Below are 13,012 nucleotides of genomic sequence, written 5' to 3'. Positions count from 1 at the left end.
AGGATGAAATGCTGGATCTGTTTAACCACAAAGAGGAGCATAATGATGGAGCCACGTTTAATCTGGCCCTCTAGCATGTCAGGCGGCTGCATGGGTGGTATGTCCTCCAGGGCCTTTGAAGAGGGGCGATTTAGAGAAGAGATTTGGATCATTACACAATAAAGAACACTTCATAAGTACCGAAGTGAGTTGGAGAAATGACGGTTAATGATGTTGACAGCAATTCACCTCTGCTGAATTACAGAAAGATTTGACTCAACTTGCCTTCTTTAATGAGCCTCACTCTGTAAAGGTAATGGGCCAGCGGTAAGACATGGAGAGAAAGGCGAGGAGGGGAGACAGTGTGGAGAAAGTGAGTGAGAGAGGGGGGTGGGTTACATGGAGTTGCACTGCTGCCCATGGTTTACACTGGGCACATAGCCAATCACATACCTCCCTTTAAGCTGTCATGTCAGATAACGAGAGACAGAAAAGCCACCTTCAGTAAAGACAAAGTGCAACAAGATTGTCTGATCACCATTGTTAAAGTTGTACTACAAATGTATATGGATCAGTAGATCTTGTGTTATAAAATTACAAGTGTATACTATAAATACAGTAAGTAACTCTAGGTAAATGTGTACACTGCTTTCAAAAGTTCAGTTGTATGATAAATAATTGCACTTACACACTGTCAAGTTTGTCATAATGTAAAGGGTGTTTTCTCAATAAGCATCCATCATTTACTATGATTTTTTTTCCCAAAAAAATTCTGTCATCTTAATGTTATTCTGCTTGAATAAAATAAGCCTATTTAAATAATTCTGGAGCAAGGACACTGATTCCGGCTTACAGCTTGTTTGCCTTTTTCTAATCTTGCATGTTTATGTGCAAGTTTGTGACAAAAACCTTAACTGACAGCGCGGCAGTTGATTTGCAGCTCTCTCTCTTTTTTATTTTTTTCCACATCTGACTGTCATCCCATCAAAGTAACATATCTGTCGCTGTCTTTGAGTGTCTCACGCTGAATGATAAATATGTACATCCAAACTGGGATTCTGTGCCAATTATGCATCGACAGAGTTGTCGCAGAAAATGTAACATTAAAATTCAAATGATGGCATTCAATTTCAAACTGCCTTGTGCCGTGACATGTTCTATTATCTGCTTTTGTGGCGTAAGACGAGGCAAAAACAACAACGATCAAAGAAGGAACTTTCCCAAAGGTCAAATCAATAACTTTGTTTTTTTCTCACTTTTTTTTTTTTTTATTGTTGACACACCTCCATGTCAATCATGAAGCCTATTAATAGGTGTGTTACAAGCAAGACCTACTCCTGGCTTTTATTGTGATACTCAACACACTCGTTAAGGCCCTGAAAACCTTCCAGCTTCGAGTAAACAGAGTTGCAAGTTGCACTGAAAACATATATGATAGGTCGATGTTGACATAATTCTCCCAAAATATTGATTTCTTTACAATGATTTTACAATAGCAATGTAGTCATATGAGGTCGTACATGGAAGTGTAGCAAGTTCTATATCACACAGAAAAAAAAAAAAATACAAGGCTTGATATTTTAATTGGCAGGAATACTTGTCTAATTATCACTTTTCTGCTTGCTCTCCATGCTGAGATTATGTAATTATCTTTCTGAAACACTGTGGAACGACTTTTTTTTTTTGCGTGTGTCATTTCTGAGACGCCGCTGTACCTGACACTCAGCAAGCCACTTAATAATATGCTAGAAAGGCAGCTAATTATATCATAATAATGGCTTGATGAAAGCAATAAGGCAGGCCGGTGGATGAATGATAGCACTGTGAGACTGCTCAAGTTGTATCTTTATCTCAAATTATTGGAATTCCTCTAAACAGGAAGTTCTCTAATTACTAATGTGTTTATTCATTAAGACAGAAGAATTTGGGGTCTTTGTTATCATTATGCAAATCACAGCCCATGCTAAACGATATGTTTCTCTGCAATGTTATTTTCAACAAATTGAACCCCTTATCAAGTTAATTACTCCGTGTTTACATGCCCCCCAAGCTAGAATATCCCAATTAAAGACTACACCTGTTCTGTTTGTGGGATTTGTATTTGTTACACATGTCATTTACATGTTCTCCTGCAGAGCATAGGTTTGTCAGGGGGGAAGAACCAGCCCTTAGACCCCTTACTGGGCTTCCAGATTTCATCCTGCTTCAACAAACGTTTGAGGCAGACAGACAGTCTGGTGTTGTCTAGTTGTGTGATTCTAAACAGAAAAGAGGCAGGAACACAGCTGACACACTCATCTGCAACATCCCGGGGAGGGGGATAGATGGGTAATCTGACGGAGGGCGAGCTCGAGCACCGGCAGCGGCCGCATCAACGGCAGCGTAGACTGCTTTCGAAACTTTTTAATTAGCACTAATTACCTTTGCAGGAAAATGTTGAGGCTTGAAAGGATTTGTGTCAGCAAGTGGGAGATCAAAGATTGTGGTGCTGTGCATTTTAATCTGAACACTGAGGGGTAATAGGGAGCTGTTTGTGTGTTCGGAAGCGGGTGAGAGGAGGGGAAGCATCACAGGTGGTGCTTGAGTAGTCTACCTCTAGTAATGCTGTCTACCAATCACACCACAGGTCCTGTCACATTATAAGATTTTCCACTTATATAAAGAAATTAACTTTTTTTTAATATTGGGCTGAATTATGGTTTTCCCTCACTTTGTTCACTTTCTCCTTTATCTCTGTGCGCGCAGCGTCAGTGTGTGCACACGCGTGGGGATTTCGTGTGCACCGCTTCATCAGACTGACAGGCTTTTCATAGAGGTGGTTTTTAATGCATGCCTGGACATCACTGTGGCAGGGTCATCCATCAGACATCAAGACAACATCGATCATTTGCCATGAAAAGAGCGCGGGGTAGTGATTATTTGCTATTAGGTGGATGCTGAGGCATACAAATGGCTGGCAGTTGACAGTTGAACTCACTCTAACATAATGCGGGATGGCTCCCCCTCTCAGGGAAATGTTGACAAGCACTGAGCCTGAACACTGTAATGACAGAGTGTACAGGCAGACAGGGCACTGAGGGATTTCTCCTCACAGAGCGCAGCATCTCTTATTTAATGTTTTTATTTTTATTTTTTTTAGTTTATTGCAGGCACAAGTTCATTTCCAGTTTCGTATTCTTTGTACATGCACTATATATTTTTTGCATGCTTTAATTCACAGAAACATCCATTGTTTAAAGCGAAGCGTACTTATTGCAATATGCTTTGGCTGATTGACCCTGTCACGGTTGTTTTACGGTTGTATATACACTTAAAGATGTGTGAACCTATGTAGCATGCATGAGAGATTGCGTGTGCTTGTTTGTGCCGCATTGATGTCCTCACTGACTGAGATGCCATCAGTGAATTGATTTTCAGCTCCCGTTCACTGAGAGAGGAGGTTGTTTGTCATGTGGATAGACAACTAATCTTTCAATACAAACATTCACAAGACACATGGCCGCACTGTGAGCACAGTCCAGGCACTGTAGAGGAGGGAAGTGTTGTAATGGCTGCGATGATGTATTTCCCAGCGATGATGTATTTCGCACTGTATATTTTGCTGTTGTACATGGGAAGCAGCTGTCATTCTGTCTGGCTGTGTAACAAGCCTCACTCGCTGAAATTTTAAAAACAGACTTCGTCCACCTTTCCGCAGTGATCTCTCAATTTCTTTCTGCACCTGGAAATAGGCAACACTGTTCCACCTCTCAATTAGGTCATTGTTAGAGCTTAGATTTCATCCCAGGCCAAACTGGGGTCAAGCAAGGCTTATGAGGTTGGACCTGACAGGAATGTCTGTCAAGTCCTTATCCCTGGGCCAGGGTTGGGGCGGGGTCATTAATCAGACAGGGATCTGAGGTGCAAGGGGAAGCATGAGGCCAGGTGATGCTGACCTCCGTACAGTGGCTTTGATTTTGTCTGGGCCTGGCTCTTTGCGCGTGTGCGTGTGTGCGTGTGAATTGACAGGATCAGTCCCTGTCTGATTCACTGTGCTCTCAGCCCCTCTGCCAGCGCTAATGACATTGAGAGAGAATATTAACCTCACACACTCAGCAGGAATATCCACAGGGGTAGTCTATAACTCAGACGCTGCAGGATCCACGGTGGTGTTATCATTCAAACACACACGAGCTAGCTTTAAATTCTTGACAGACGCTCCATGGTGTAGACATTTCCAACAATTGAATCTGCACCTCTCGTATAATAGCCTCATATAGAATGAAGTAATGAGCGGTGATATTTAACTTCTTCATCAACAAAGAACTTTGCTAATTATATTTCACAGATTTCTTCTTGCTTGGATTTGTTTGTGCTCTCTTAAAATATATTTTTGTTTTGCAAATGATGTAACCATCTGTAAAGTTCAATCCGACATGCCACTGCCAATTGACAGCTTTGTAGCAAGTGATGCTTTTACGCATAGGCTATCCGGAGCAAGCATAGCGCAATATTCAAAACAGATTAAGAGTGAACCCACATAAAGAGGAGATTCGCTGGCGGCGCCAAGTGTACTCTAATGATTTGCATTGCCATTAATAGTAATTTGCAGCTGCCTGGGAGGAGACGTGTAATCCCCTTTACATGTGTGAATTGACATGCATTCAAGGAAGGCTATGCGTGTCCTGGATGTGTGATCTTTAAATGACTGCCACCTGAGGCCTGGCAACACAGAGAGAGGAGTGCCACACTGAGCAGTGACTGTCTCCATGAGAGCGAGATATAGGGGGAGAGCTGTGGGGGGGAGATAGAGGCAGATAATGACAGTCTAATTCACCATCGCCATCAGAGATGCATGTACACAGACGCGTACAGGCCATAAACTGTAGCTGGAGGGAAGAGTGCTGGAACAGACTTGATCAGCGCTGTGTGGAGGTGGTAGGAGGGATGTTGGGGGGCTCGAGGGGTTGCAGGGCATTAATTTGCTTTACAGATAATGTCATCTTATTTATCATGAGCTAATCCTGATAGTGTTTTGATGCTGTATTTTGGGTATTTTTGGATGTTTATTTGTGTTTATGTGTGTTTATGATGCGGGTTAGAGTGATGAAACAGGGCTGTGCTGAACTAATGGAGACTTGGTATATAAATAGGTTACGTTTTTATTTTTCCATAATTGTCTTAGAATTGAATAGTTGTTTTCCACCTGAGCCGTTCACACTCGCCATCACTATATTACATTACAAAAACTTCAGTTTCATAAAGTAATGTAGTGTCATATTTAACATTTTAAGTGTTTTTAATGAATCAAAAATATCTAGAAAATGTGTGAAATAAAGTCTTCTAACTGCATTTTTTTTTAGTTTAAAGAAATTGACAGAAAAGCACACATCAAGTTGTATAATGATATTTACTTGATTCTTAAGAGAAGTAGATTTGTATTGGAAACTGTTAGATAACATCGCCTCAGTGAAAAGCAACTATGATTGGGTTTAGACAACAATATTTAGCGATATGGATAATTTTTTTGAATTGCAGATTCGGACTGACATATAATACAGTGTACAAAGTGCCAAGACCATTTGAATAATTCATAACTATTTCAGGCTGAATTTCTCACCAGCTACCTTCCGCCCTCTCTGGCCAACCCTCCTGCATTCACCTTTCTTATTACGTTTATTAAAGCCAGTCCACATAGCCGGTTTTTCAGGTCCAGTTTCTATTACCATTCATTACGGTACCTTATCCTGGCAGGCAATCTGAAGTGTGCTCTGAATAGTCCATTATGCACATATGAAGGCCATCATGGCCCCAGTATTGGTCAATTCATCAAACATTTATCTGTTGCCCTCTGAACAGTACGTCAGTATGCCTGTCACTCTGTAGCACTGGCCCTCCGCTTAGAATAACAGTGTATTGCTTTTCTGCACTGCTGCACCATTTGAGAGGACATGAGCTGCAGCTCTGAGGGCTCTCCAGATTTTCAGTGTTTGCGTGTTTTTTTAATATACCTTAGATTTGAGACCTTTTTTTACTGACCTCTGTGATCACTATCACCGTTTCAGTAAAAGAGAAGGCTTTGAAGTGGTTTTACATTATAACTCTGGTATTAATATAGCTTAGACAAACTCCACATCTGAACTATCATCTTCAGAGTTTTAAAAATGACCAACAGTGATTCATTGAGGAAATAGTTCCAAAAATCAGCAGACATAAGAAGGGGGACTGTGAAACACATGTTAAAGAGCCAAGGCTGCTGTTCTTCATTTTTCATGTGTAGCCTGAGGATATCCGACATGACACTATTGCACGCCATTGGCAGGAGTGACTGACATGTCAGCCAATAATGGTCGAGAGTTTTCTTTCCTCTGTTGTCAGCAGTGGTTTATCAATCACTATGTCTGCATCAGTATTAGTGTATTGATCTGGCAGGGCTGCTCCCTGGGTCAGTGTCTCCTCTGCAGTGTCCTTGTCTGCTTTCTCACGTCCTCCCGTGGCTTCCTGTGCCGGAGTTTCTGCTCCAGCTAAATATGACTTTATCTCCTCTCTGTGTTCAGTAGACTGGATCTTTGCTAATAATGGAGGTATCAACACATACATGCACTACTTATATAAGCTTGAAAGCACACACACTGATGCACACGGGGCCGTATGATGTATGATGGTGGGCTTGCACAGGCTAAGTGGTAGTCAAAGCGTAAAGACAGTCCGTGTGACGTATTAGCTCTGACAATGAGGCTGATCATAATTATCTTAACAAGGAGAGGATTCATCGCCTCACCTCGTTAAAGCTACCGCCTCTCTCCGTCTCGCACTCTCTCTTGTGAGGCAGAGGTTTAAGAAAATGCCCCTTGATCCCACATTATTATTAAAATCAAATGTTTCTAAATATGTACAGGGATGATTCAATAGGATGTGAGTGAGTAAAAAAAAAAAAAAAAAAAGATTCTAGAAGACTTACTTCAATGATATACATTAACATATACGTTACAAACAGTTGCATTTATGGAAATTGCATTAAGTTGTAAGAAGGATGGCGGTGTGACATTTACTATTGCAGTGAAATTAAAGATATATATTACTAAATACTGTCATTTGAGCTATCATCAAAACAGTTTCTGAAGGAGTGGTGTTAATGTTAATGTTAATGTTATAGAAAATGTTTGTTTTTTTTACCCTAAATTGTGTGCTTCATGTTTGCCTTTGTTTGTATTTGATCAAATCAGTAAACATTAAATTCACTTATTGTGCAAAATTACCATGGAACATGGTACCAATACACTGTGCAAACACAGAACAACCACATTTAGATATCATGGAAATACAACTAATTTCAGAACTAAGGGAGTCAGTTGTGCACTTTAATATTGCAAATAGTTTAACAGACAATTGCCTTAAATGAGCAACGTTAAATATCAATATCATTACAATAATGAGACAACATACAAACCATAGCACGGGGATGGACACAAATATACACACACATCTCCAGGTAATTTTTAAACTTAGTCCTGAAAGAAACATTCAAGTCAGTTATGCTCATTAGTTTTGTTAAAAGCAAAAGCCTACTCTTTTATTTATTTATTTTTAAGAGGAAAGTAGTTTTACTGCAGTGCATAAACTTTGTTAGTTTTCTAAGCCACACATTAAAACAAGAAAGCTTATAAAACGTAATGAAACCAGCTATGGGATTCTGCAGAGGGAGCACAGAAAGCTGGAGTATTAGAAGTTCAATCCCTGAACTGTAGCTAATGCTGGATGGGACTCAGTGGCTCTCCCCTGGCTGTGAATTTAACTGATTAAATCAGTCAGTGCACGCAGTAGTGGTGACATGAAAACAACAATTAATAAGGCTCCCTCCTGTGCCACGCGGCTCCCTTTAACCGAGCAGCTAATAACATAACCCACAGGACTGCAGCCCATCATACATGCACACACACACACGCACGCACGCACGCACACACGCACGCACACACACACACACACACACACACACACGCACGCACACACACACACACACACACACACACACACACACACACACACACACACACACACACACACACACACACACACACACACACACACACATCTCCAGGTGGCAATAGTTCGTTAGCAACCCCTATTCACAGTAAATAAAATCATGTTTATGCAATGTGGTGTACGCGATCGTGCCTAACTACACATTATACAAGATTATACTCACAGATTAATTGCATGTGGTAGTGAATTCCCTGTCAGCACAAACACAGTAACTGTGCTGAAAAACTGCATTTCCTGTTTGTTGCTTCTGAGCCACTGGCTTAGTCACATCTATGCCTCAGTATTACTTTCAGATTTTCATAAGTTTGTAATTTGGACAAAATCCACCACAACAAAGGACACATTTTTTGTTCATGGTTTTACTGTAATTTGCAACAGTAAATTGACCAGAGTAACAAAAAAAAAATGAAAATTGAATTTGTCACTATATATGAAATCTATAATGTGTACTAGTATTCTCTATAGAGTTGACCATACAACCATTATAATAGGCCCTCTTGCTTTTATAAATGAGAATCATAATGGAGTTAAAACACAAGCAAACATAGAATTTGATAAAAGTGGCACATCTCTCCATTTATCCATCTAGCCAGTGCATTAATCAGACCTGATAAGAGGATGTCAGCTCTGCCAGCACACTGGCAAGGTGCTGTCAGCTGTTGTTGTGGGTATCAAGTGTGTATGTGTTTGCAAAATGTTGATGTCTTTTAAAATGAGGCAGCTCAGGCTGCCTCTCTCGCAAGTCAACAATCAATTTGCTGATGTGTTATTTTCCACCCGAGAAGATAGTTGCAACATTTTGCTTTGTAGATCAAAGCAGCTGGCAGCAAGGTCCGCTGTGAGCATCTATAGGAGTTTCTTTAGATCAGGGACTTTGTCTAGGTGGAGTTGAAGTCGATTGGTCGGAAAAAGCGGCTGAGAGACAGAAAAAGCTAACTAGAATTGTTAGGTTAGGTTAGGTAGTTACTTTATTAATCCCCGAGGGGAAATTTTTTCACTACAGCAGCATAAAGGAAGCAATACACATTTGTCTATTCACCTCCCAACTAGTTGGAGCAATCAACGTCCTGCTCTCATCTTTGTGAACTTTCCTACTATTCACTACATTTCAAGTAGCCAGCCTCCCCTTTCTTGCATTTCCTTGTCTTGCTTCGCCAGTATATTTTCTCAAATATTGATGCATAAAATACACTTCGCCCACATTGCATGCTGCTCCTTGCCATCCATATGCAGATAGTCATCCAAGTTGGTGTGTAGCAGGCAGTCATTGACATTCAGCAGATCCAGGGGGGAGCAATAGTTCATGCTGCAGCTATTTAGACATAACTGTACCTTGAGTTTGTCATGTAGCAAGTTGACATTCCTCAATGGAATTTATATTTATGTAACTTCATGTCAACGCCATCTGTCTGCTTTTACTTTTACTAGACAGCATGTTCCGAATGTCGCATTTTGAAAAGTGTCGAGCTTGGAGTAAATAATTAATGCCGTCAAATATACTCAATAATTAAAAATACCATGTTAAATTAAAAATGCCTATTGTTTGAAGAGGTCTTGAGACCGTCTGTGTTCTGTCAGATCTAAATGCCAATGAAGTCACCCAGAACACTTTAACATGGCACGCTGACAGTGTGAAGGATTAGACAACAAACACACACTAATATTGCCTCTACGACGTGAACTTTGCAGGGCCCCAATGTTACCTCTAACACCACCCTCTGTCATTTTTATGCCCGTGTGAATGTGTGTATGTGCGAGAGAGACAGAGCGGAGTTGAAATGACCCTTCACCTCTCTTTGCAATGTGTCATAAAAAGGAGCGGAAAGGCAAAATGCTTCCTTTAGAAAAAAAAAAAAAAGAGAAAAGGAAAAGTGCTTTGATGTTAAAATCCCAAAACTAACCCCTATCACAGCACAGTTGCAGAAAAAAAGTTTCCCTTCCATTCCATATGTGATTGCGAGTGTATTCCAGTTCCTCTGTGAAAATGATGGATGACAAGTTAAATTTGTGTCTGGGGAGTGAAGGTGAACTGTGACAGAGTGATTTGTCTTGGGAATGGAGGGTTAGGGTCAGGCGAAACTGGGCGCCTCAAGGCATAAGACATTGACAAATTCATCCTGCCCGCCGCATTTCTGAAGCCTTTTGTTTTGAATCCTGGCTACTCACAAGTGACCCCCATCCCTCATCCTGCCAGCCGCTGAAGGATGCCTCACCATGCCAGGGGAGCTCAGCACCACTAATTCTTGTCATTCACTTCCCTGACAGGCCCGGACCCATACTCTCCCGGCGTAGGAAAGAGAGAGGCTGAAATATTTATTTCTGCACAATAACGGCTGACCAGATTTAGAGCCATAACAGTTTTCCTGTTTCCCTATCATTGCAGGTCACTGGCAGGCCTCAAAATGTTCACTGAGCTGGAAGAGCTGGTCGTCGACAACAATCTGCTTGGAAATGACCTTCAGTTGCCCCGGTTACCCAACCTCCACACCCTGACACTCAATAAGAACCAAATATCCTTTCAAAGACATCACACCGTCCCTCTTTCGTTCGGATTTGTAGTCTACTATTCGGACATAAATTACAGGCATCAGTATCAGAATCAACAGTTTATTTTGCTTTCATTCTTATGTCAATACAATCCTGTAGTGTCTCAAAGAGCCAGTTTGTTATGCCATGGCTTTGCAGGGAGCACACTGTGCTGCAAAAGACAGTAGAAGAATCTGGCTGTCACAGAGCTCCACACAGTCCTAGTTTTTGAACCACAGGGACCTCTAGTGGAATCAGATTTTACAGTCAACACAACAGATATCTTTTTATTTTTCAAATAAAATAAAAAGTAATGGATTAAAACCAAATCCCAAGAATGAAACATAATATATGTATAGTGTGTTTGGTTTTTAAAAAAATATATTTTAAGTATTTGTTAAATCAGGATTTTGTTGTTGTTTTTGCATCAGATGCATGATGCTTTATTACATTTATTTGTCCTCGGTGAAATAAAATGGATCAGGTTTTTAATTTCTCACTAGATGTACTCCGGCATGCTCGCATTTTGGCTCTTGTGTGTTCGACTTGCCACACATTGTAAACATGTAAAAAAAAAAAAAAACAGAGCTTTGCACAGCCACCCGAAATTTAAGACACACTGCGAGGCTGTTTATGATCAGTCAGAGAAGTGTGAACTTCCCCTCTAAGCTTCAGAACAGGTTTAGCAATGTGTCCTGTTTTCCTCTGGTTATGCAGATCCTACTGGGTAACGATGCTCACTCTCTTTCACACATTCTCTCACACACACACACACACACACACACACACACACACACACACACACACACACACACACACACACACACACACACACACACACACACACACTTCCAGAGTCAACATTAAAACTGGGACTCCTTGAAGTGTGCATCTGGGACTGTGTGCCGAGTTTGGTTGTGAAGTGGTCGGCACATGCTAATAGGCCAATTATGTACATCCTGTCGTGGCACGGTGCCATTTTAAAGCTCGAGCACTGCATTAGTGCAGTTGTATTTTGACACTTTGGGGCTCAATTTTCCAAGTGAATGTATTAGTGATGAATGTGCCTGCTTAGGGGCTGTTTGTTTTTTTCCACGTTTCGCAAAAAGTTTTCCACAGCACAGCTCTGAGAAGCACGGACTGTTTGAACCACAGGGCATCCATCATTTTGTCACTGTTCTGCACCCGGCCACCTAGGAAATGAAAGAGATCGAGAGAAAAAGAGAGGGAGCAGGAGCCAAATTGTGTCACTACTATATGCCAAAGCCTGCACCTTAAATTGCCCCTCTGTCTGCCCGGTCTCACAAAGACTCTGACTGGCCTCTTTGAGCACCTCGGTAAATTTGACAGTGACGTGTTTTTAGTGCAGACAGGCGTGGGAGGGGCCGTGTGGGTAGTAAATGCTAATGTAATTAACAGCGCCAGGTCCTTGACATCCGCCCTTTGACACCTGACTGATATCGAGGCCCTGCTGGAACACTTGGCTGATGTGACCCCGTCACTTGAGTACCTAAGCCTGCTGGGAAATGAGGCCTGCCCCAACCAGCTGGTCAGCCCGGATAAGGATGAAGACGACTACCAGAGATACAGGTCTGTTACCACACGGACAAACTGATGTCACGCATGAATGAGGAATAGATATTACGGATGGGTGGATGGATAGATAATGTTCTGCGTGTGTTTATATTTTTAGTCCGATAGTTTTGACACTGAACTATTCGGAGTGATAGCTTTTTATAAGTAATGGATTTGGAGATGTTTCTCTCTTTTTAACAACCAGCCCCTGAGTTTCATAAGGGGACTGTGGATTCAACCACATCACTCTAAAAGCTTTGTCAACTGGGCCCTCTACACTCCAGTTTGCAAAATGGATTTCATGTGTGACTAGTCACCACCACAAATGAGTGTTTACTACCCTGCCTTACCAGAGCAGATGATGCATTAAACATCAAGCTAGGCCTCAAGCCATGCAATATGACCACCATTTGTCAGGGTCCTTTACATGAAATGCGATAAAAGGCGAAAAGCATACTCTCTTTTGTCTGTTTTAGCCCTAAGTGCTTGTTTCTGACTCTGTGTTGCCTATTAATCATTTACCACCCATGCCTTTCTTGAATAATCTTTCTTCTCTCTTTTTGTCTCCCTCTCCTCCCCCCACGCTCTCACTTTCCCTCCCCTTCTCCCCCTTTCCCCTTTTCTCGCATGCTTATCTTACTGGTGAGGAAAGCTGTTCTGTTTTGACTGACAACGTCTGCGGTCCTGTAATGTAATATTCATAATGTGTCACATAGTAAAACATCAATTTGAGCGTGATGCAGATTTCGTGTCTGACAAGGTTAGGCTGTATGCAGGTCGTGACAGCACTGGCCTTGGGCAATAAATACCCAGCCCAATGCCTCAGGAGCTCTCGGTCTCTCAAGTGAAATACCCTGGTGTGCTGCATCGGTGCCCCAATTAGTGCAGTGGCATAGAAATATAGTATTCA

The 13,012-nt window shown here is 41.5% G+C and overlaps 1 protein-coding gene across 1 annotated transcript in view; it reads left to right on the top strand.

The window, feature by feature from the left end:
- Positions 1-13,012, top strand: part of lrmda (leucine rich melanocyte differentiation associated) — a 206,689-nt gene that overhangs the window by 125,941 nt on the left and 67,736 nt on the right. The window contains exons 3-4 of the mRNA XM_069692786.1: positions 10,385-10,511; positions 11,978-12,117. Of these exons, the coding sequence (XP_069548887.1) occupies positions 10,385-10,511; positions 11,978-12,117 (267 nt within the window). The remainder of the gene's footprint in view (positions 1-10,384; positions 10,512-11,977; positions 12,118-13,012) is intronic.

This window comes from Brachyistius frenatus, unplaced genomic scaffold (genome assembly GCF_029030835.1).
Source record: "Brachyistius frenatus isolate BFR_SWC_R1_liver_20210118 unplaced genomic scaffold, ASM2903083v1 Contig_13, whole genome shotgun sequence".
In the NCBI taxonomy this organism is placed as follows: Eukaryota; Metazoa; Chordata; class Actinopteri; family Embiotocidae; genus Brachyistius; species Brachyistius frenatus.
This window is presented reverse-complemented; position numbering and strand designations above follow the sequence as displayed.